Source organism: Callorhinus ursinus, unplaced genomic scaffold (assembly GCF_003265705.2).
Source record: "Callorhinus ursinus isolate GAN/ISIS: 27379988/994484 unplaced genomic scaffold, GSC_fseal_2.0 scaffold16, whole genome shotgun sequence".
Lineage (NCBI taxonomy): Eukaryota > Metazoa > Chordata > Mammalia > Carnivora > Otariidae > Callorhinus > Callorhinus ursinus.
The window spans coordinates 11184614-11207296 of record NW_027397078.1 but is presented as its reverse complement, the minus strand read 5'-3'; the positions used below and the strand labels follow the sequence as shown (position 1 = coordinate 11207296).

At 42.0% G+C, this 22683-nt stretch overlaps 1 protein-coding gene and 1 pseudogene across 1 annotated transcript in view; one reads left to right on the top strand and one right to left on the bottom strand.

Moving 5' to 3' along the window:
- The window catches only part of CYBB (cytochrome b-245 beta chain), a 34262-nt gene extending 16892 nt beyond the window's left edge, over positions 1–17370 (top strand). Inside the window, exons 6-13 of the mRNA XM_025857403.2 lie at positions 61–251; positions 3340–3469; positions 5642–5734; positions 7948–8201; positions 9078–9240; positions 10989–11135; positions 13570–13694; positions 15022–17370. Of these exons, the coding sequence (XP_025713188.1) occupies positions 61–251; positions 3340–3469; positions 5642–5734; positions 7948–8201; positions 9078–9240; positions 10989–11135; positions 13570–13694; positions 15022–15148 (1230 nt within the window). The 3' untranslated portion in view covers positions 15149–17370. The remainder of the gene's footprint in view (positions 1–60; positions 252–3339; positions 3470–5641; positions 5735–7947; positions 8202–9077; positions 9241–10988; positions 11136–13569; positions 13695–15021) is intronic.
- Positions 17371–20914: 3544 nt separating this feature from the next.
- LOC112812930 (G2/mitotic-specific cyclin-B1-like) lies at positions 20915–22397 on the bottom strand (annotated as a pseudogene).
- Positions 22398–22683: the final 286 nt, after the last annotated feature.

Genomic DNA, 22683 nt, shown 5'->3' with positions numbered 1-22683 from the left:
TGTGTGTGTGTGTGTGTGTGTGTGTGTGTGTGTGTGTGTGTGTGTGTTTGTATTTTGCAGAATCCTGAAGGAGGCCTGTATGTGGCTGTGACCCGGCTGGCTGGCATCACTGGTATTGTGATCACACTGTGCCTCATATTAATTATCACCTCCTCCACCAAAACCATCCGGAGGTCTTATTTTGAAGTGTTTTGGTACACACACCATCTTTTTGTGATCTTCTTCATTGGTCTCGCCATCCACGGAGCTGAGTGAGTGTTTAATCTCTGAGGTCAAGTATTTTAAATCCAGGTGTAATGCTGTTAGAGGCACAGTGACCTCTTTGTCTGTGTGTGGTCAGACTCTCTGCTGGGGGGATATGAGGGGACATCAGAGGTCAGTTGGATAGAGGCCACTCAGCAGCATTTTCGTTTATTGCACCTGATTAATAGCAGTTATTTCTGTAGTAATTTAACAATAGCTGTTATTAATGCAGTTAATTCTAGCAAGCTTGAAAATACACCAACGTTTGAGTACCTCTCCAAGTGTGTAAAACATGTTAAGGGTGCTGGAAGGGTCTTGGATGTCTGCAGTGATGTTTCTTATGGCTTAATCACTAGTAAATTAGACAAACTCCCAAACTAGAGGGGCTAAATTAATCAGGTGAAAGGGTTTGCTGTAGTTTGATGAGCTTTGATTCAAGCTGGACATGTATTGATTGCCTACTGTGTATGAGGACTGGTCTCCGGCACGGTGGGGAATACTAGGAGGAAAAATACATGATTATTGCCTTCCAGCATTCTAATACAATAAAGGTAAGAGCTCACTTCTAGGGGCACCTGGGTGGCTCGGTCTTTAAGCGTCTGCCTTTGGCTCAGGTCATGGTCCCAGGGTCCTGGGATCGAGCCCCGCATCGGGTTCCCTGCTCCGCGGGAAGCCCGCTTCTCCCTCTCCCACTCCCTCTGCTTATGTTCCCTCTCTCGCTGTGTGTCTCTCTCTGTTGAATAAATAAGTAAAATCTTTTTTTTTTTTTTTTTTTAAAGAGCTCACTTCTATTGAGCACTCATTATGGACGTGAAATGTTTCTTTTAGGTAGAGCTCCTCTTACATCCCCATTTCCTGGGGAAATTGTAGACAAGGAAACAAGCTAACAAAGGTAAACTATGTAGCCCAAGTCAGCCAGTTTGTAAGTGGCATAGCTGGGATTGGGGCCCAGGTGGTCTCAGGCAGGCTGCGACAAATACTCTCATAGAGACTCACAGTGCCTGCATGTGTGGTTGGGACAGTTTGTCTTACTGGAAATCCTATTTAATACCAGGTTTCCTTTTTATGCTGTTTCACACCAGCTGACTCTCCCACCTGCACACAAAAGTAGGCTTGGGGAAGTCCCCTGGTGGGTTTGGGGCTCCACATAACTAAGCATCAAGAGAGCACCTGCTCAAAGCTCAATGACTGTGCTGGGAGCCAAGTTGGCCTGGAGGTGACTAAGACCTGAGTGTGAAAAGGGGAAAGGGCAGGAAGATGCAGCATTGGGCAACCACTTGTATGCATTCTTGATTGACTTGCTGACTCTGACCCCTGATCAACTCTTTCTAAGCCCTGAAGAATCTGTGTAGGCCAAGAATCTCTTGACTCTCCTAAAGCAATTGAGTATCTTTAAATGGGATTTGATCATAAGCCAGCTGTTTCAGGGAATCCTAGAGACAAAAAATGAATCTCTTCCCCTCTCTAGTTTAGTACTTCTACTGCTTTATGCTTGTATAGTTTCACAACTATGCATTTTCCTTTGGAGCAGGCAGACGAGGTATATTTGCCCCACTCTCCATCTGAAGAGAATCTGCTACTTACACTGGTTGGCTGATTGCTCACAGTCTTATGGCCTTGGCAGCAGCACCTGAACTGGGATTAAAATCCAGGTTTCCTGACTTCTGGTCCTTGCACTGAGAAGAGGGGAGAATCCAATTTTGTTTTGTCTCCCTTACTCCCCATGTGAACTTGGGCCTTAGGAATTTTGACAATTATCATTTGTTGGACTCTTACTTTGTGTTGACATATCTTATGCATCAGGCCAATTGATCACTAAAATACACCTTTAATTAGGTGTTATTATACCTATTTTACAACTGCAGAAACCGAGATTCAGAAGAAGTTAAATAACTTGCCCAAGGCCACCAAACTAGCAAGGGGTCGACCTGGGATTTGAAACCAAGGCTGTCTGACACAGGCCCAAAATTGTTTTCTCCAAATCATTCTGCTTCTAAGTTACTAGTTTCTCTAAGCCTCGGTGTTCTCATGTGTCAAATGGGGGTGCCAATACGTACCATTCAGGCTTGTTATGAGGATCAACCGAGATAATTTGTGTAGAGTAACTTTACCCAGGCCAGGCACATAATAGATTCTCAGTACATGGTAACTCTCTGCCCCAAGGCCTAGGGATAGAAAAGGATGGTTAACAGCCTTGAATTAAAACATTCACAGAATATACCAAGTGGCACAAGAAATGTTAGGTCCCCCATACAACTATTACAAAGGGGGCCTTCTGTGTCTCTTCTTAGTATATATTCTGAAGACCCTGTCATTTATGTTCCTTGAGGTCAGGAACATGACTTACCTGACTGTGCCCCCCTCCTCTGTTCCCAGTAAACCCACATTGTCTTGTGTGTTAGCAGTTGCTCAGTTGAAATGTATGGAATCGAAATGAATGTGCTCTGAGCGCTTCCAAGGACGCACCATTAGTGTTGATATCTGTGAGAATGTCATAATCCCCACAAAGTCTCCTTAAACTGATTTCAACCCTTTCAGTTTACTTTAGACAATTTTGGAACAACAAATGAAGTGCTTGGACTAAGCCTCAGAGCTACTGTGTGTGATGGTATGGGCTGTCAGCCACACAGGGTGCCTGTCCGTGGGGCGTAAACTTCGCCCATGCTTTGCTCGCCAAGCTCTTTGCTTCTAGGACTGTCCTCACAGAGGGGGCATCTTTTTGTAATTTGCACAAAGACACTGTATGGGCGAGTACTTGCTCTGTTAGATTTGCAGTTTTCCTGTTTTTGTCTGTTTGTTTATAAATGAAAATAATACTCGAAACAGAAGCACAAATGCTCCCTTTAAGAAAACATGTACTGTTGATCCAAAACTTACATATTCTTTGTGTCATTGTACATATGTTTTTTTATATTGCTGAAGAAGACATATTTCCTTTCCCTTCCTCAAATCTACTCAGAGGGGTCAATGAGATATTACTGTTAAGTGGTAAGTATAGGATCCATACTAGAATACTTGAAATATGCCCAGATTCTCTAAAAACTAAGAACTTAACTTCTTGCTACTAAATGGTCTGGACTTACATTTCCTCCCCAGGCGAATCGTTCGCGGGCAGACCCCACAGAGTTTAAAGGAACACTGCCCTAAAGAATGTGGCACAGACCCCTCAACTTGGGGAAAAACAAAAGAATGCCCAATCCCACAGTTCTCTGGGAACCCTCCTATGGTATGTACAGTTCATTGTTACTATTACAGTTTCATTACCAACAATCTTCCAATTGTGTCTAAGAAATATGTACAAATGTCATAGAGCTATCCATTACGAATGCCATGGAACTGCTAGAATGTTGTTAAGTATCTACTTTTTTCTGCTATACTTATTGTCTAGAATTATTTTTTTGAAAGGTAAGGGTTGCACTGGTCTATTATGAACATCTTGATATAAAACTTGGAAAAGCATTGTTTTTGAAAGTGCTGTTGGGGTTCAAGAAATTCCATCTCTTCTCTTCTGGATGTGAGGGCCACAATAATACCAGTTAATGGTTTCCAGAGGGATTCCATTCTAAGCTGAGTTGGATAGCTCAGATAATCACTTATAAGGAACTAAGAGCCTTTTCAGATACCAGGAAGTAAGACTTTCTATTCAGCTTTCAAAGCTGGGAAGGAAATTATGAAGTAACATATAGGGCTGCCCTTAAGCATCAGGAGGCCGTGTCTACACCACATAAAGGACGCTGGACAGCCAGGTTTGTACCAACGCAAGAGGATGGCAAGGTTGACCAAGGGAAAACATGGTAGAATATTCACCTTCTGTTGGGAGCTCCTCTTGCATGCTCTGCAAAGTTCCATTTTGTGTATTCTCAATATCCCTGCTCCATTGAGTGAGAAGTGGGCCTTGTGTTCTTCATATCTTTTCCTCCATTAGCAAGCAGTGTACTTTATTGGTTACCATGCTAAGCCCTGGTATAAAGCTAGGCAAAAATCAACGTTGGTACAGGGCTTCTGAACAGGATTAGTATTTTTTTAAGCACAGTATAATGTAAAGTCAAATGTCGCACCCCATTGCCTCCTTTCTTTTTTCCTACTGTCTTAACGTAGGAGTTTTCTTCCTCTAAGACACAGTCTGCTGTCCAGGGACTTAGCATCTTTAAGCATCCTTGCTCATTAATGAAAGCAACCAGATGTATCAATGAACTGCCCCCACTACATGCACACATCAATAGAAAGGATAAAAAAAGAACCGAATTGCAGGTCCTCTTATGGGTTAGGGGAAAGCACATTTCCTTGAAGACAGCTGGAATCAAGGTACTACGATCTTAACAGGCATCTACCGCAAAGGAGCTTCTGGGTTTCTGGGAGTAGAGGCGATGTCCAAGACCTCACTCCATTTGATGGAGCCCCATTGTGGCGCCCAGGAAATAGATGGATGGTGCCATGCTATTTTAAAAACCTGTCCCATGAAAACAAAGGCCAGCAGCAGAATAATTCTGACTTTCAGGGCAGATAGTCTTCAACTTTGGTGGAAGGTGGGGACATTCAGGTGCTCTCAACTTCCAATCTGCAGTTTTTTCAAAACATTTAATAGAAAGATCATATGTGAGACTGTAGGAAGCCCTTTGTGATTTCTTTTTCTTTCTTGCAATCCATTCTGAAATGCCATCCTTTAAATGATATCGCCTCCTAAAGCTCTTTACTACTTCAGGTATTAAACTAGGAACCTAACTGACTGAGTCCCAGGATGGATCTGTTTATCCTAAAGGTTTTCATATAGCCAATAATACTACAGGGTAATTCCAGTGTTGTGAAACACTGAAGATTCTGATGAGAGAGGAATCTAAAGAAATCTGAAAATCTTTGGGCTTGTTCCTCTTCAGCAGGTGCATTGCATAGCTCCTAGAACTTACCAGGATATTGGAGAAACAGCTAAATTCTTGCATGAAATTTTTTATCTTGCAAAAGATTAAGCTTTGACTACATGATTGAGAGAAAGCAGCTGCAATGTTGCATTAAAAAAAATGTGGTGTTGTTGAAATGCTATCCTTAAAAGAAATGTTAATTCTGAAACTAATCTTGCTCTGCTGTAGGGTTACTGCAACTGCTGTTGCGACACCGGGAGGAAATCCCATTCTTGTGGGCAGTTCCTCTTGGGAGAGTCTTATACTGTAGATAAAGTTCCCCGGTGTGGCCAAAGGAGAATGCTCATTTCTATTGGCTCAAAACTTTAACTTTCGATATTTTTCATGCATTCTGTTGTATGAGAAATTTATGAATCGGATATCAGATATTTAAACAAGCCTACAAAGATTAACTTGACTTCTAAAATGTTTTGTTCCCATTAATCTTATATTAGCTATTACCCCTTAATACATCATGTTTTCATTTTTTGTTCTGATTACAGACGTGGAAATGGATAGTGGGTCCCATGTTTCTGTATCTCTGTGAGAGGTTGGTACGGTTTTGGCGATCTCAACAGAAGGTGGTCATCACCAAGGTATTGTCTGGTTTAGTAATTACTAGTAGCATCTAACTATATCATGGACAAGTTTACCCAAGTTCTCTGTAGCATTGATCAGAGCTTTCACTCGGTTTCTTTTGATTAAATGTAGAGCAGAGAGAAGACCTACAGTTGAATTCAGTCAGTATACTTAGCTTGATAATCAAATGGTTGGACCTTTTAACTGGGGCAAGTACAAGTTAACATTTTTTGTTGAGAAATGAAGCTGACGGTTTTGTGTACATGAATCTCTCTCTCTCTCTCTCTCTCTCTCTCTCTCAGTGTGTGTGGGGGGGGGAGAGAGAGAAAGAGAGGGAGAGAAGGAGCATACCATGATGAATGTGAGCAGGTTAGAGTGAAGAAGCAAAGCACGTGAGTTCAAAAGGGTACACACTGAGCCTTAAAATACTCAGATGCCAAAAGAACCAGAGAGCCAAGGGCAGGTCTGATTGAGGTTGAGGTAGTTTTCCAGGTCTCCCTTTACCTCCTTTTCCGTGCTGTGTATGTAATCACAGAATATCAGAGTTGGAGGACCCAAAGTCTCAAGGAGGTTAGTAACCAAACTGCATCTAGAATTGAGTCTGCTGACTCCAGGTATATGGTGGCTCCCCGCCTCCTTCTGTGCTGCTTCTCCTTACTAACTAAATAAATATCCAATTCACTAAATAGAAATAGAAACTCCTGGTTATAGTTCCAGGAAACAAGAGACAAAACTAGTTTTATCAAATAAAATTGAATTCAACTCAATACAGTTCAAAAAGTGTTTACTAAAACCCTGGTATGGGCTATTCTTGCAAAACACATGAATTCTTCCTGCCCTCCACCCTAGCTTTTCTTTCTTGGCATCTGTGGAAGGCCAGAGGAAAGTCAGTCCAGCTGGGACTGGAAATCTTGAAATATAGGAAGCTACAGCAGTTCTCCTTTTATGATACTTATACTGTATTAGAAGAAAAAGCCCACAGAAGAGCAAAAATGGCTGCCACAGAATTTCCCTTACTAGGCTAGACCTGACTAAGCAGGCAAGCATTTCCCTTGAACGTATTTTAAAGGCAAATCTGTTTTCCTGTGGAGAAAATAGATACTCATTTTCTTCTCATAAAAACAGATATTCATTTTCTTCTCAAAAAAAAAAAAAGAAATAAGGTGTCATCCAAAAGTATGCCAGTGTCAATTCTGCCAGTGCATTTTATTTAGTTTAATCCCGATTTCACCTGTGGCAGCAAAATTGCAAAAGGGGGAAAAGAATGTCTTCACCATACAAAATTGCCACATGGTGAACATCATTTTCAAAATAATTTTCGTCGATTTTTATTTTTTTTTTGTTTTCCAAAATGAAGCTTTAAGATTCTTTATTTCCGTGATGGAAGGACGTTGGGTACTGCTTTATTATTTAAGATGGAGTGAAATCACAGGTTTTGGAAATGTTTGGCAATATTTATCGAAAGGATTGCCCATCTTACCCCTCCTCACTCACGGAAAGAAAAGCTCGACACTATCAGTCAACATTTAGGGAGCTCCTATTTTGTTTCTGTTGATTTTTCATTGCCCTGATGTCCCTTGGTCTGTTTTTCAGTTGTACATAGAAAGTCCTGGGTATCTCAGGAATCGTCCCAGAAACAGTGTATTGCTGTCTGTATTGTAATGACAGTTTTTCATTGTGCTGCTTTGTTTCTTAAAATTATTTACCACCTCACCAGCTGATGGATGTTTGGACTGTTTCCAATTGTTTGCTGTTCTACACAAAGCTGTGACGAACACTTGTACACATGGAGAATGAGGAAGGCAATGGGTGGGGGGGGGCTGGCTTTGGGAGAGCTGGTGTCTTAGGCTGGACTCCTTGGCAAAGACTCTGAGACAGAGAATTGCAGACAGAAGGTTGACTGGGGCATGTTCTCAGGAGATGAACCTGTAAAAAGAAAGACGGTCAGAATCAGGGAGGAAATGAATGACCCTCACTCAGTTGCCACTGCAGCCTCAGCTGATCCTACAGGGAGTGTGGGGGTTGGGATGACATCTGGGAGTTGGCAGGCCCTGGGCTCCAGCTGAGGGCAAGTCGCCACGAGAGACACGTCTGCTCGAGGAAATGCCTCGTTGGGCCTGAAGAGGGGATGTGGGTGGGGCATCTTAGCTCAGCCTTTTGTCCATGTGGACACTGAAAAGGCAAGTATTTGGGGAAAGTGTAGTTTCCAGAGACACGTTTTGTTCCGTAGGTGGTCACTCACCCTTTCAAAACCATTGAGCTACAGATGAAGAAGAAGGGATTCAAGATGGAGGTGGGACAATACATTTTTGTCAAGTGCCCCAAGGTGTCCAGGCTGGAGTGGCACCCTTTCACACTGACCTCCGCCCCTGAGGAAGACTTCTTTAGCATCCATATTCGCATCGTTGGGGACTGGACGGAAGGACTTTTCAATGCTTGTGGCTGTGATAAGCAGGAGTTTCAGGATGCTTGGAAACTACCTAAGTAAGTGCAAAGCGCGTACTTATGGAAGTGTACGAGTTCAGGAAAAATGTCACCCAATAGTTCCCCTTTTCCCATCTCTCACTACACTGTCTCCTGGGTCTGAGCAAACACACAAGTTCTACAAATATAGGTAGCTATCTCGGTGTTCCCCATTTTATGTATGTGGTGCATTTAGGCATATACTAATAAATCTTGTGTGAAATATAAAGTGTTTGAAACAAATATTAATAACGAATATTCCCAAGTTCCTTTAAATGTGTAAGGGTCAAGGCCAAGGTGTATTAGCTTTTCTAACAAACGAAGTTATAGTGTATCAAAGATATTCTTAAAATTTAATTGACATATGTCATTTGAGGGTAAATGCCAAAAATTATTCGCTTTGCCCCCTTCTTCCCACATGTTTGAGATGGTGCCAGGCACTTAGTAGATGCTAAAGAAAAGCTTGTTGATTGACTCAATGAATAGACAAATGAAAAGTGAAGATATTAAATTTACAAGATGCTATGACAGAAAATTCTCACTTTACTTCAGTGTGCAATGTGAGCAGGAATTTCAGCTGTGGGATGCCCTGGCAAGAGGTACAGGTGTATGTGTGTGTGAGTGTGTGCGGTAGGTGGAAGGGTGGAGAGATGAAAAAAGTACCCCTGAGAGTTACCAAATGTTTTCAGTTAGCTAAAACTTCCTCTTCTTACTTCCAACCACTATGTTGACACCAAGTGGGTTATTTGAAAGCCATTTCATAGAAGAAAGTGCCCCAGAGATACATTGTCCCAGTTTGATGTGACATATTGCACACCCCCAGTAATAAGCTGTGCCCCATCCTACTCTGCAGTGCAAGGTAGCTCTCTAACCACATCCTCACACGCTTCCCTCCAGGATAGCTGTGGATGGGCCCTTTGGCACAGCCAGTGAAGATGTGTTCAGTTACGAGGTGGTGATGTTAGTGGGAGCAGGGATCGGGGTCACACCCTTTGCATCCATTCTCAAGTCCGTCTGGTATAAATATTGCAACAACGCCACCAATCTGAGGCTCAGAAAGGTAAGTCCCTTCGTTTTTTCAGAGGGCTTGCTTGGGGCAGTCACCACACTCTGCCGAGTGAAGCGTGAGAGAGCCTTCAGGGCAGAGACTGGTGGGGACCAAAGGAAATGGAGACAAGTTCCGGGTGGTTTCAGAGAGACAGACTTCTCATAAAATGGCTATTTGATAAGTCACATGTACTTGTATATAAACAGGTCTATTACTGCAAGTAATATACTGCACTTGTATAGCGTTAGGAGAAATTGGGAAGAAAGGAAGTGGGGACAGAAAGTGTTGACAACCCCAACTCAGCAGCTGCCCTTTTGGTGGATTCTCTTCCAATATTTTCTCATATTCTTTGAAAGTTGTAAATATTGAGTATATATACTTTCATGGCCTGCTTTCAGAAAAAACATAGTGTTTTTTCAGTGTTGTCACAGGCTTTATGATGATCCTTTTTAATGATTCCTTTATGTTCCATGGAGAGGATACAGAATAATTTTTCTATTGTCCTTTATTAGATATTGAGATTGATTCCTTTTCCAGTCCCCCAGTAATTTTTTTTTTTTTTTTTGCAAGGAGAGGGCAGGAGACACGTCCTTTCATGAAACTTTTACTTACTTTCTTTAAAAAAAAAAAACTTTATTTTATTATGTCATGTTAATCAGCATACATTACATCATTAGTTTTTGATGTAGTGTTCCATGATTCATTGTTTGCGTGTAATACGCAGGGCTCCATGCAGAACGTGCCCTCCTTAATACCCATCACCAGGCTAACCCATTCCCCCACCCCCGTCCCCTCTAGAACCCTCAGTTTGTTTCTCAGAGTCCATAGTCTCTCTTGGTTCGTCTCCCCCTCTGATTCCCCCCCTTTGTTTTTCCCTTCCTGCTATCTTTTTTTTTTTTTTAACATATATTGTATTATTTGTTTCAGAGGTACAGATCTGTGATTCAACAGTCTTGCACACTTCACAGCGTTCACCATAGCACATACCCTCCCCAGTGTCTATCACCCAGCCACCCCATCCCTCCCACCCCCCACCACTCCAGCAACCCTCCGTTTGTTTCCTGAGATTAAGAATTCTTCATATCAGTGAGGTCATATGATACATGTCTTTCTCTGATTGACTTATTTCGCTTAGCATAATATCTTATGGGTATCTCCTCAGAATTAATTCCCAGGGCATTTTTTGGTCACGTGTAAATTTGGTTTCATTGCCTGATAAAGGACATCTTGCATAAAACGTGAGTCATTCGAATAACTTTAGAGATAACCTCGAATAGGGACATTGAGCATACGTTGACTTTTTATTCTCCCTTTTCTCTCTTTACTATATGGAGGAGGTATGGGGAGAGCGGCTTTTTTCCTAGCAACTCAGGAATGTCCAGCATAGCAGGCAGCGAAGTAGTCCTGTGGTCGCCCCCTTAGCCTGGATCCCATTGGTCTTTCTGAGAGGAGGTACAAAGGAAGCCAGGGACTTGAGGTGGGCAAGAGCAGACCCGGAGGGAAAGTGGTGAGCTAATGTCGTTTTCCTTAGCCATGCCTTTTGGAGACCAGGCTCTTTATTTACTGCCCCACAGGGTGAAGGCCTGTGCAGGTTCATGTGAGCAGGCTTGTGAAATGTCCAGAGCTTTCTGAAAACCTATGTTTCTAGGCGTTCTGAGCAGAAGGAAAAAGTTGGTGGGAGGGGAGGGTAGAAATCCATATGTCAATTCCGATGAAGCCCGTTTACATAGACTCTGTCTCATGATCTGTTGTTCTTGCAGATATACTTCTACTGGCTGTGCCGGGACACGCACGCCTTTGAGTGGTTTGCCGACTTGTTGCAGCTTCTAGAGACCCAGATGCAGGAGAGGAACAACGCCGGCTTCCTCAGCTATAACATCTATCTCACAGGCTGGGATGAGTCTCAGGTGAGGGCGAGATCCCAGCTCCGGGGTCCTCCCCACAGTGCCCGGGGCTGACTGACTGCCCTTTGTTTACCAGAGTGTTTTGTGTACTGTTTTTACCAAGAACAGTTGATGGAATTGGGTGATCCAGCCCGTTCACTCTCACTCAGTGTCCCCACATGTTCAGACTCTTGAGACTAGATTCAAAGCTCGTATCTGTGGAACCAAAGAAGCCCACAAGGGAATAAGAGCCATGCCTTTGGCCTTATTAGACAGAGTCATGCTCCTACCAGGGGTCTTGAACCAGCTGGACAAGACGATCCACAGGGTAATGGGAAGAAAATATTAGCTGTCTTTCTCCCTCTCTTTATGCCTCTCTCTCTTTCTCTACCTCTGTCTTTGTATCTCTCCACACACACACATTCCTTTAATTTTATGTTTATGTGTCTTTTACAATATACACAATACATTTAGTAAGTAGTAATAATAACTGCTCATAGTTACTAAGCATATACCATGTGCTAGGTATTTTTATTAGTGTTTACATAGATTGTCTAATTCAATCCTTTACAACAGCCCTATGAAGCAGCTACTGTTATTGTCCACACTTTACTGATAAGGAAGCCAAAGCCCAGAACAGGTTGGGTCATTTGTCCAAGGACACCCAACTAGTAAGAGGCAGAGGTAGAATGTTCCAGAGCCTGCACTCTTAGCAACTCCCACTAGTTCATGATTATCATTTATAAATAAATCAAAATGTATTTAATGAAAATGATATATGTGTGCATATGTGTATATGTATATAGCATATACATATGTATATATATGTGTGTAATCTAACATAATGCATAATACATAACTCATTATATGCACACACACACACAGCCCTCCCTCCAGTGACATTTAACGATGAAAACATTCTACAATTTATAAGACAGCACCCCCCCCCAACAAAGAATTATCTGGCCTCAAACGTCAAAAGTGCTCAGACAGAAACTCTGAAACAAGTTAATGATTCCTAGGGGGTAAAATCTTTCCTTTTTTTTTTTAAAGATTTTATTTGAGAGAGAGCATAAGCCAAGGGGAGAGGCAGAGGGAGAAGCAGACTCCCCGCCAAGCAGGGAGCCCGATGGGGGGCTCGATCCCAGGACCCCGGGATCATGACGTGAGCCAAAGGCAGACGCTTAACCGACTGAGCCACCCAGACGCCCCTAAAATCTTTCTAAATAAGCAAACATCAGTGATTTGGCCTGGAAGCAGCACAAGCAGCATGAGCTCCCCCTGCGTGAGGAGCTAAGGCAAGAGCCTCTGCCTGCCCCTGGCTGGTGTCTCAGCTGTCCAGAGCCACTCACTGCCTCCTCCACCCCGGGCATCTTTCACACACACCTTGGACTGTGAAAACTGACTCTTCTTTTGGGTTTTGGTGTACTGGTTATCACAGGTCCTCCAAGTCTTAGAAGAGTCTTATCGCATGTAGATACAGGAACCTATGACCATGAACATTGCTGCTCCACAAAAAGGGATTTTAAGAGCCATTTCTGCAATTTGAAAACAAAACAACAACAAATATTGATAAAAAACGAAACTCGGGAAAAAAATCTATAAAATATAAATTACTTTGCAGTTTTATTATTTAAAAAGCCAGACACAGTTTTTTAAATGAGAAATTTATTTGCATTGAAAAAATAACTGTTTTGCTTTACAAAACTGGTCCCTACAGGATTATTAAACCACAGTTGTCACCCTTCTTAACCTCCTCCATCCCCATCATCCATCCCCTGGCCGGTGAATTTAAAATCTGATTCAAGTTTTAAATAAATTTAATCAACCACTTTTATGAAAAATATCTGTTGTTTGAACCGAGGCCCCCTAGAACGGTAGCAGAAAACAACATGTGACTATGTACACACACACACACACACACATACACACACACACACCCTAGCTTTAGGCTTGATTTGTTGCCTCATTATGTTGCCAAAATATGACTGCACTTTAATCTGTGGTTGTTTTAGTTCTTAGCGATTCTCCTAAAGGAGTGGGAGTCTATTAGGGTGAAGAGAGAAAGTCACATGTAGAACGGAGAGAAAAACAGTGAGACAGAATTTAAATCCTACCCACACCCTCAACGCCCGACGCCAAGTGTTGCCAGTCTGCAGTCTTCCCACATCCTCCCATCCCACTTCCCTCCCTTGCTCTCAGATATTTGTGTCTCTCCTGTGGCATTCATGATACCCTATTCTACAAATAGGATTATTCACGTTCACACTTCAAGGTCTGCCCTTCTAGATTGTAAATTGCCCGAGGAGACCCAGTTTGTTCATCTTCGTGTACCTTCTAACCTTCAAATATATATATGATTAGAATGGGTAGTGAGAGCCTGACCTGTGAGATACGTAAAAATAGCTGTTTTTCTTACAGAATGTCTCTTTTTGTGAATTCATGTCCTTTCCCACAGGCCAATCACTTTGCTGTACACCATGACGAGGAGAAAGACGTGATCACAGGCCTGAAACAAAAGACCTTGTATGGACGGCCCAACTGGGATAACGAATTCAAGACAATTGCAAGTCAACACCCAAAGTAAGGAGTCCCCCACCAAGGTGTTCTTGAGGCTCACGGTCTGCCGAAAGCGGCAGCTCCCAAACACAGCTAGATTTGTATATTCCGAAAACTAAAATACCTAGATTACTATATTCACACCCAATAAAAGGTTCTAGATACCTATGAATTTACGAGGGAGGCCTTAGATCACAGCAAAATTACCTGGAGAGTTATTATAAACAAAGATGCTCGGGGTGCCCCTCACTTCTGCCTTTCTGAACCCTGCTCCTCCCAAGTGGGGCCATAACTCAGTTCTTTTCTTTCAGCTCCTAAATCCCACTGGCGTATCTACTTCTTTTAATTCAATATGATTTAGACTTTTATCATTAAGGAGATACCGTCCCCACTTTCAGTTTTAGTTTTTGGGTCTAAAATCATAAGTTGCCAGACATCCTAAGTTCCTTTCTGCCTTCATTAAAGCTTTACCCATTCTGGAAGTTTGAGGGGATCCTTTCTCTTGCTAGAACACATGATAGACTCAAGAAATCACCACAAATATACCCTTCACGCCTCTGCTTTTTATCCTTTAATGAGCATATGAATCACTTGGGGATCCTTTCACAATGCAAATGCTGATTTAGTAGGTCTTGGGTGGGACTTGAGAATCTACATTTTTTTTTAAAGATTTTATTTATTTATTTATTTGAGAGAGAGAGAGAGAGAGAGAGAGAGAGAGCGCATGATCAGGGGGAGGAGCAGAGGGAGAAGGAGAAGCAGACTCCCCACTGAGTGGGGCTCAATCCCAGGACCCTGAGATCATGACCTAAGCTGAAGGCAGGAGCCTAACCGACTGAGCCACCCAGGCGCCCTGAGAATCTACATTCTTAAAAAGCTGAGTAGGAGGCTACTGGTCTGGGACCACACCTTGAGGAACTAGACTTTAGAGTCTAAAACAGAGAGGGATGAAGCCCCACCCAGCTGTTGTCAGGGTCGGTGAACCAAAAGCAGATTTGTTCCTGATTTCTAGATGCTGGAGAGGGTTTGGGGATATAGAGCCCTGAAGGGAACTAGTCCACAGACTCACCACTTCACCACCATTTTCTCCGTGGCAGAGGTTTCTATAAACTCTCCTTGAGGGCTATTTCCCAGGGAAGTCAACTGCCTTTTGCAGCTGTCCCCACAAACAGGGCTGAACCACTCTCCCACAGGGTAATCTGAACACTGCCCATAGTGGAAAAGACAAAGGAGCAGGGGGGGGGACTCTGCCCTAGAGCCTAAAATCAAGAGGAAATGCCCTCACGTGCTTTGTAGTCTGTCTCATCCAAAAGCCTGACACTGTTTTATTTTTCCTTTCTTTCCCCCAAAGTACCAGAATAGGAGTTTTCCTGTGCGGACCTGAAGCCTTGGCTGAAACCCTCAGTAAACAGTGCATCTCCAACTCTGAGTCTGGCCCCCGGGGAGTGCATTTCATTTTCAACAAGGAAAACTTCTAACTGGTCTCTTCCCAGGAGATCAATGTGGGTTATGCCACCAAGTACCTAACCCAATAATGCTAGTTGATCATGTAAATTCCCCCCTTAAAAAAAGAGAGAGAGAAAATGAAACTATAAGGGGAAGGTTTTCCCTGAAAGGAGTGTTAAAGATTGTTTGATAGTGATAATTTGCATTTGTATGGGGCTTTATGGTTTTCAGAGCACTTTTACAAACTTGATTTCATGTTTTACTCACAATAATGCCAGAGAAAGGTAGGGCTAGGGTTCCTGGACTCAGTGTTTAGGATTTAAAAAAAAAATAGGGACTCAAAATGGTGAAGTAACTTCCCGAAGATTATGAAGCGTGGACCAGATCTAGTCCATGCGGCCCCAGGTTTGGTGGTCTTTCTGTGATACCAGGCCACCTGGAAGTAGGTTCATATACTCCCCCAAAAAAGCAACAATCCAGGGAGTGACCATTCATTTTCCATCTTGTGTTATCTTTGTTATCATTGTTGTCATAGTGAATGAACTCTTCCAAATATTTAGTAGATAATATATGCTGAGAGGATTGAACACTTCAGAGGGTCAGGATGGCCATCGGAGCAGGCTCCAGCTTAGCTTTGCTAATTAACTTATCACTTGGCATTTACAATGATGCTTGGCAGAGTGGATAGTCGGTGAAAGTTTGTTGAATGAATGAATGAAAAGACATCTAGAACCATACAAGGCCCGGAGAGAAATAATTTAAAGCCTTAAACTAAGAATTGTGCCAAATATATATCTGATATGCCCAGCTGCTTTAAATAGCATCTACTCCTTGTTTTATTTAAATACACACACAAAAATGTGTATTTTTTTGTGGCTCTTATTTGTGTGACTGCTGGTTTCTTGTTACATCATCATCATCATCATCATCATCATCATCATCATCAAATTTATGTCCTAGAAACCAAAATCCCCAGCTTACTGTGTAGGTATTGGATTCACACCCAGGAGAATGTTCTAGATATCCATGAGTTCAAGAAAGAGTCTCTAAATCACTGTTAGTGTGGCCAGAAACAGGGTTGTTGTTTTTTTTTTTCTTAGAGCCGCTCTTATTTCTGGAAACTAAAAATAGCTTTATTTGCCCTACCCTGTGGAGCCACAGATATTTAGAACTACTTAACTTTGGTAATGAGGAAGAAATGAGAAGAAAGCTGGGGGAAGGGCACAAGACTGGGTTAGGAGAAAAGGGGAGGGCAGGGGGAAAGAGAACAGGAGGCGAACGAGAGAAAGCAAAAAAGGCACAAGGGAAGGGGAGAGGTGGGGGTCTCACACTGGTCACTTTCCACCCCAGATTCCTTAGTCTTGTATGTACTGAATGTAATTGAAGGAGGCTTACACATGCTCATTTTATGTTGATTACATGTGGTATTGAATCTGAGATGCTGGCTGCAAATTTTGATGCTGGGTGGGCATATTCAGAGGACCAGGATGCAGTAGTAAGAACTCGGTTGTTCTCTCAGGACACGCAGGTCACTGCGGGTCCCTCCTGACAAGTCAGGCTTGCCGTGGGCATGTTGCCTCCCCAAAACGTCCCAGCAAGGCTTTTACTCGGAGAGACTTAGGTCCGGCCTGTTCACACTGCACCCCAGGTATCAGTTCATTCATTCACCAAATTTTTATTGTGCTATTACTCTGACTCAGGCTCTGGTGCTCACCGTCTCAATTCTTTCCACCAGAGCGTGAGCGAGAGGGGGAACCACAGTTCTAGGCGGCTGAGAACCTTGGCCTTCTCTAACCTCCGTGGCATAAGTAAAACCGACTCATCTGTTGCTCTGAAAGTGTGTGTCCAGGGTTTTTTTTGTTTTGTTTTGTTTTTTACCTTGATGTGCCAACATAGTTACCAGAGCAGAGAGCCCTGCCCTGCCCTGTGTTACCCTGGTTATGAAATGAAAAATGAGCGTAAGAGTGCTTGTCATTACTCCATTCTCCTCCCAAGCCGCCGGCTTTCAGCTGCCTGCAGAGTTCTTCTGGCTTCCAGGACTTAGCACCTAGTAACAGGTACTGAGAGCGTGATTAAGCATTGCTTTTAATCTCAAGGCTCAGAAGGCTTTTCTTAGTTCCCCTGCTTTTGCAATATTGCATTTATGAAATTTGCATACTTGTAGCTGTTGTATTTGAATAGTTTGGGGGGGCGGGGCCCTGGGAGACAATTTCTAGAAAGAACTAATAAAGCTGTGCTCGACTATTAAAACAAATGAGCTCTCTTGGTGTCTGTGTTATTGATCTTCTTCATATTAAAGGGTAGATTCACATAGCAGAAATGTGCTCTGCTCCAGTGGGGCTGAGATTCTCTGTGTTTTTGCATGTGATGAGCCGAACGTGACATGATTTATGGGTTGGGAAGGGAAAACTGAGTACTGAGTCCAGTGCTCATGGCCTGGTGATCCTCATGGCACTGGTAGGAGACAAGAGTGTCACCTCACATTGGGGACAGAATCTCAGGCAAAGAAGCCCTAGTATGAGACCGTTTTTGTCTTTTTTTTTCCCCACTTCCACTTGTTTTGTAGGCTCGAACTTTGCAGTTAGGTGTCATCAAATCAGATTGTGAATATATACATATGCTCATGGTTCAGTCTTGGCCATTGTTCTGAATGGGTCCATCAGTTAGGATCTGTACGGTCTAGAAAACGGGTAGACGTGTGGGCATGTGTTCTTCTGGGGGGGTCGGCCACAGGGGGAGCGGGAGAGGACAGCACCTGAAACAAATGTCGGTAAGAGAAATAGCTAACATTTAGCAAAACACCTTCGGCTAAGCCAAACATTCTACATGCACTTCGGCTAATCCCTTAGGACACTGCAAGATAGCCATTTTATCCCAATTTTGTTGATAAAAAATTGAGGCTGAGGGACAGAGGACAAATGATCGGCACAAGCCATCTCACAACTAGTGTGTAACTGTCAACATTGATGCACACCTTTCTGGTGAAAAAGTCCATGCTCTTTGTACTACACTAGCAGATTAGTCAAGGTATAAGTAACCAAGGATATTTTCAAAGCTGTTGTGCTAGGTACAGATTATGTACCAAGAACAGCTGGGTGACAGTGGCGGTATAAATCTCTGGTTTATGCCATCTAAATATCTTGGTATCTCTCCCTCTGCCTCTCCCCCTGCTTGTGCTCTCTCTCTCTGTCTCTCTCTCTCAAATGAATAAATAAAATCTTTTTAAAAAATATTGTGGTATCTTAGCTTAGAAACGCTGGTTAACCCAATTCATGCTCATTTTTACTTTCGTTTATTTATATTTATTTATAATGTTTCTTCAGCTTTATTGGGGTATAATTGACCAATGAAATTTTAAGATATTTAAAGCATTACAACGTGATGATTCACCAAATAATGTTTTTCCAAAGAACAACTTTTACCTGTATAACCGCAAGGCAATGAACAAATCCAAGAAATGTAACAGTGATACTCTATCGTCCATGTACAGGAGACTTTGTATCCTCAGCGCATTGCATCAGGGGGTAGGTACTCTCAGTTTGTCCTGTTATTGGCAGTTTTAAGTTTGATCACCAGATTTCTCTGTTATAAATGTAAAGGCTTCATTTTACTTTTGTAAATAGTAAGTCACATTTGGGGGATACTCTGGGACCGTACGAATCTCATTTTGTCCAATAGCCTTTTAACCAGTCACTTTGGCAGACATTAATGAAATTTCACTGAATCAGTTTCAATGATGGTTACAAAAGATCTGGATTCTTAAACCTCAATAATCTGTACAATGGACAAAGGGTTGATTTAATACTTTTATACATTGCAAAATGATTACCACCATATCATTAACTAACATTTCTGTCCTGTCCCTTAATTACCATTGATTTTTGGGGGGTGAGAACATTTAAGATTTAGTCTCTTAGCAACATTCAAGTATATAATACAGTATTAGCCATAATCCCATTCTGTACCTTAGATCCCCAGAACTTGTTCATCTCGTAACTGTAAATTTGTATATACTTTGACCAATATCCCTCAATGTCCCCCACACCCCAATACCTGGTTACCACTACATTACTTTGTTTCTCTGGGTTCAACTTTTATAGATTCCACATATATGTGAGATCATACAGTATTTGTCTTTTTTTGTCTGATTTATTTCACTTAGCTTTATGCCCTCAAGTTTCATCCAGGTTGTTGCAAATGACAGAGTTTCCTTCTTTCCCATGGCTGAATAGTATTCCATTGTATATTTATAAATCATCTTCTTTATCCATTCACCTGTTGCTGGGCACTTAGGTTGTTCCACATCTCGGCTCTTTGTGAAATAATGCTGCAGTGAACATGGGAGTGCAGACATCTCTATGAGATCTAATTTCAATTCTTTTGGATACATACCCAGAAGTGGGATTGCTGGATCATAGGGTAGTTCTATTTTTAATTTTTAATTTTTCGAGGAAACTGCATATTGTTTTCCATAGTGGCTGCACCAATTTACATTTCCACCAACACTGCACAAGGGGTCCCTTTTCTCCACATTCTTGCCAACATTTGTTATCGCTTATCTTTTTGATACTAGCCATTCTAACAGGCGAGAGATGACATCTCATTGTGATTTTGATTTGCATTTCCCTGATGATGAGTGATGTTGAGCACCTTTTCAGGTACCTCTTGGTCATTTGTGCATCTTCGTTGGAAAGTTGTCTATTCCTCTGCCCAGTTTTTAATTGGATTGCTTGATTATGCTATTGAGTTGTAGGAATTCTCTCTATGTTTTGGATATTAACCCCTTATCCAATGTGTGATTTGCAAACATTTTACCCCATTCAGTACGTTGCCTTTTCATTTTGTTTGTTGTTTCCTTCACTGTGCAGAAGCTTTTTGGTTTGATGTAGTCCTACTTATTAATTTTTGCTTTTGTTGTTTGTGGTTTTGGTGTCATTTCCAGGAAATCACTGCCAAGACCAATGTCAAGGAATTTTCTTCTTAAGTTTTCCTGTGGGAGTTTTCTGTTTTCAGGTCTTATGTTTAAGTCATTAATCCATTTCAAGTTCATCTTTGTGAGTAGTGTAATATAGAAGAATTTCATTCTTCTTATGTGGTTATCCAATTTTTCTAGCACCACTTATTGAATAGACTATCCTTTCCCCCCATTGAGTATTCTTGGCTCCCTTGGTAAATATTAGTTGCCCCCATATGTGGGGATTTATCTCTAGGCTCTCAGTTCTGTTTCATTGGTCCATGTGTCTGTTTTTATGCCAGCAACATACTGTTTTGATTACTATAACTTTGTAGCATAGTTTGCCTCTGGCTTTGTTCTTTCTTAGGATTGCTTTGGCTATTCCAGGTCTTTTGTGGCTCCATACAGATTTTAGAATTGTTTATTCTATTTCTATGAAAAATGTCTTTGGCATTTTGATAGGGATTGCATTGAATATATAGATGGCTTTGGGTAATATGGACATTTTTAACAATATTAATTCTCTTGATACAGAACATGAGATACCTTTCCATTTGTTTTTATCTTTTTCAATTTCTTTCATCCAATTCTTGTAGTTGTCAGTGTACAGATATTTCACCACCTTGGTTAAATTTATTCCTAAGTATTTTATTGTTTTTGATGCTATCGTGAATGGGATTGTTTCATTTCTTTTTTAGATTTGTTTTTGTTTTTGAAGTATAAGAAGTAAAAGGGACCACAAACTTTATTAAAAGTAAGTAAAGGTGACATATAATATGTACAGATGGCACATGGTGCCAATTTTATTTGCAGTTACTATAGCACTCCAACTCATATTTACAAGTTACGCCTTTGCCACAGCCTTGGCTAAATCTTGAACTAGTGCAGAATTTAACTGTGCCAGAGTGCTAATCTTAGCATGCTTAGATGTGGCATGGTTATTCTTGATAGTCATGGGCTTTGTAAGCCCATGATTCACCATGACTATATTCTTAGCCAGGCGTTGCCTAATATTTAGAAGGGATTTTTCAGTGTATGACAGATAATGCTGTAGAGTTGGTGTTCATTCATCGTTATCGAGAATTTTCAGTGCTAGGCTAAAAGCTCCTGCTGCAATCTGAGAAGGAGGAAAGTGCACCATATCATAGTCCAACACAGTTCGTTCCATCAGGTATTTGGCCAAAGTATGTTGCTCAACATCAACCTCTCCAATCTTAGATGCTCTCCAAAGGAAATGCAAGGGTAGAGGGCAGCCCAGACCAAACTTTAAAGATCTTAGAATCTTCATTTCTATCTGTCTGATTTGGTGCTCAGTGTAAGTGTTGTCAGTCACAAAGGCAAAGTCACCAATTTCTGGAGGGTACATTTATTCATATTTGCTTGCAATAAACATGGCAGTGACCACAACCAGCTGAAGCGTCTTCTTGGGCACACAATTATTCTGCATGAACCAATCAATAATGGAAACTGTCATGTACATGGTCTCCTGCAGTAACCTGAATTTCATTTGAACCTGTGCTAGCCAGTCCATAAGGATGGCTTTCATGTTTCCAGTGACTTCACGACCCAATAGGTATTTTGGTCTGACTGCTTGCTCTTCCTCAAGTCGTCTCAGATCAGCATAAGTATGTTTCACATAATTCACTACAAAGGTTTGGATCAACTCCATCTTCTGCATCCACATCATTCACTGCAAGAAGTACATCAGAGAATGCCTGACACAGATATTATTCTGCAGGGGTACATCCAGATGTTTCCACTGGGCTTGGAGAAGGAGTATCAGTCGAAATCGTCTCAGGCGTAAGTTTTTCTTCTTTAACAGGCTCAGGGTTCTGGCTCGGGTTCAGGCACAGGCTCAGGTGCCCTTTCCAGAGGTTTAGGTATTTTTTTAGCAATAACTTTTCCAGGAACCAAAGCTTTCGCTTCCTTTTTTTCGGAGGCAATTTGGCCTGTGGTTGTTCACTGACTTTGTTACCAGTGTCTCCGAGAGCTGTTCTTGGCCTCAGCCTGGGCTTGGAGGTCACAGTCATGGCCAGAGGCACGTGCTCTGCACCTGCCATACTGATCTTCACCTTATTTTCAACATTAACTTTTGTGTTCCTGATGACCTGGAGTGCAATGGCTTCCTTTTCACTAGGCAGCAGCTCAGTGGGGAGAAGCAGAGCACGAGAGCCACCAACGAGCCGGGGGCCTGAACCCACCGCAGACCAGCAGCCATTCCTCTGCAGCACGCCAGGCTCTTTTTTAGATGTTTTGTTGTTAGTGTATAGAAACACAACTGTTTCCTGGATGTTGATTTTTGTATCCTGCAACTTTACTGAATCCATTGATTAGTTCCAGCAGTGTTTTGGTGGAGTCTTGACATTTCTCTGTATGCAAGATCACACCATCTACAAACAAAGTGTACTATTTGGATTTCCCTTTACTATTTGGATGTTTTTATTTACTTTTCTTGCCTGATTGCTCTGGCTAGGACTTCCAGTACTACGTTGAATAGAAGTGAAGAGAGTAAGCATCCTTGTCCTGTTCCTAATGTTAGAGAAAAAGCTTTCAACGTTTCACCACTGAGTATGATGTTAGCTGTGGGCTTGTCATGTGTGGCCTTACTGTGTT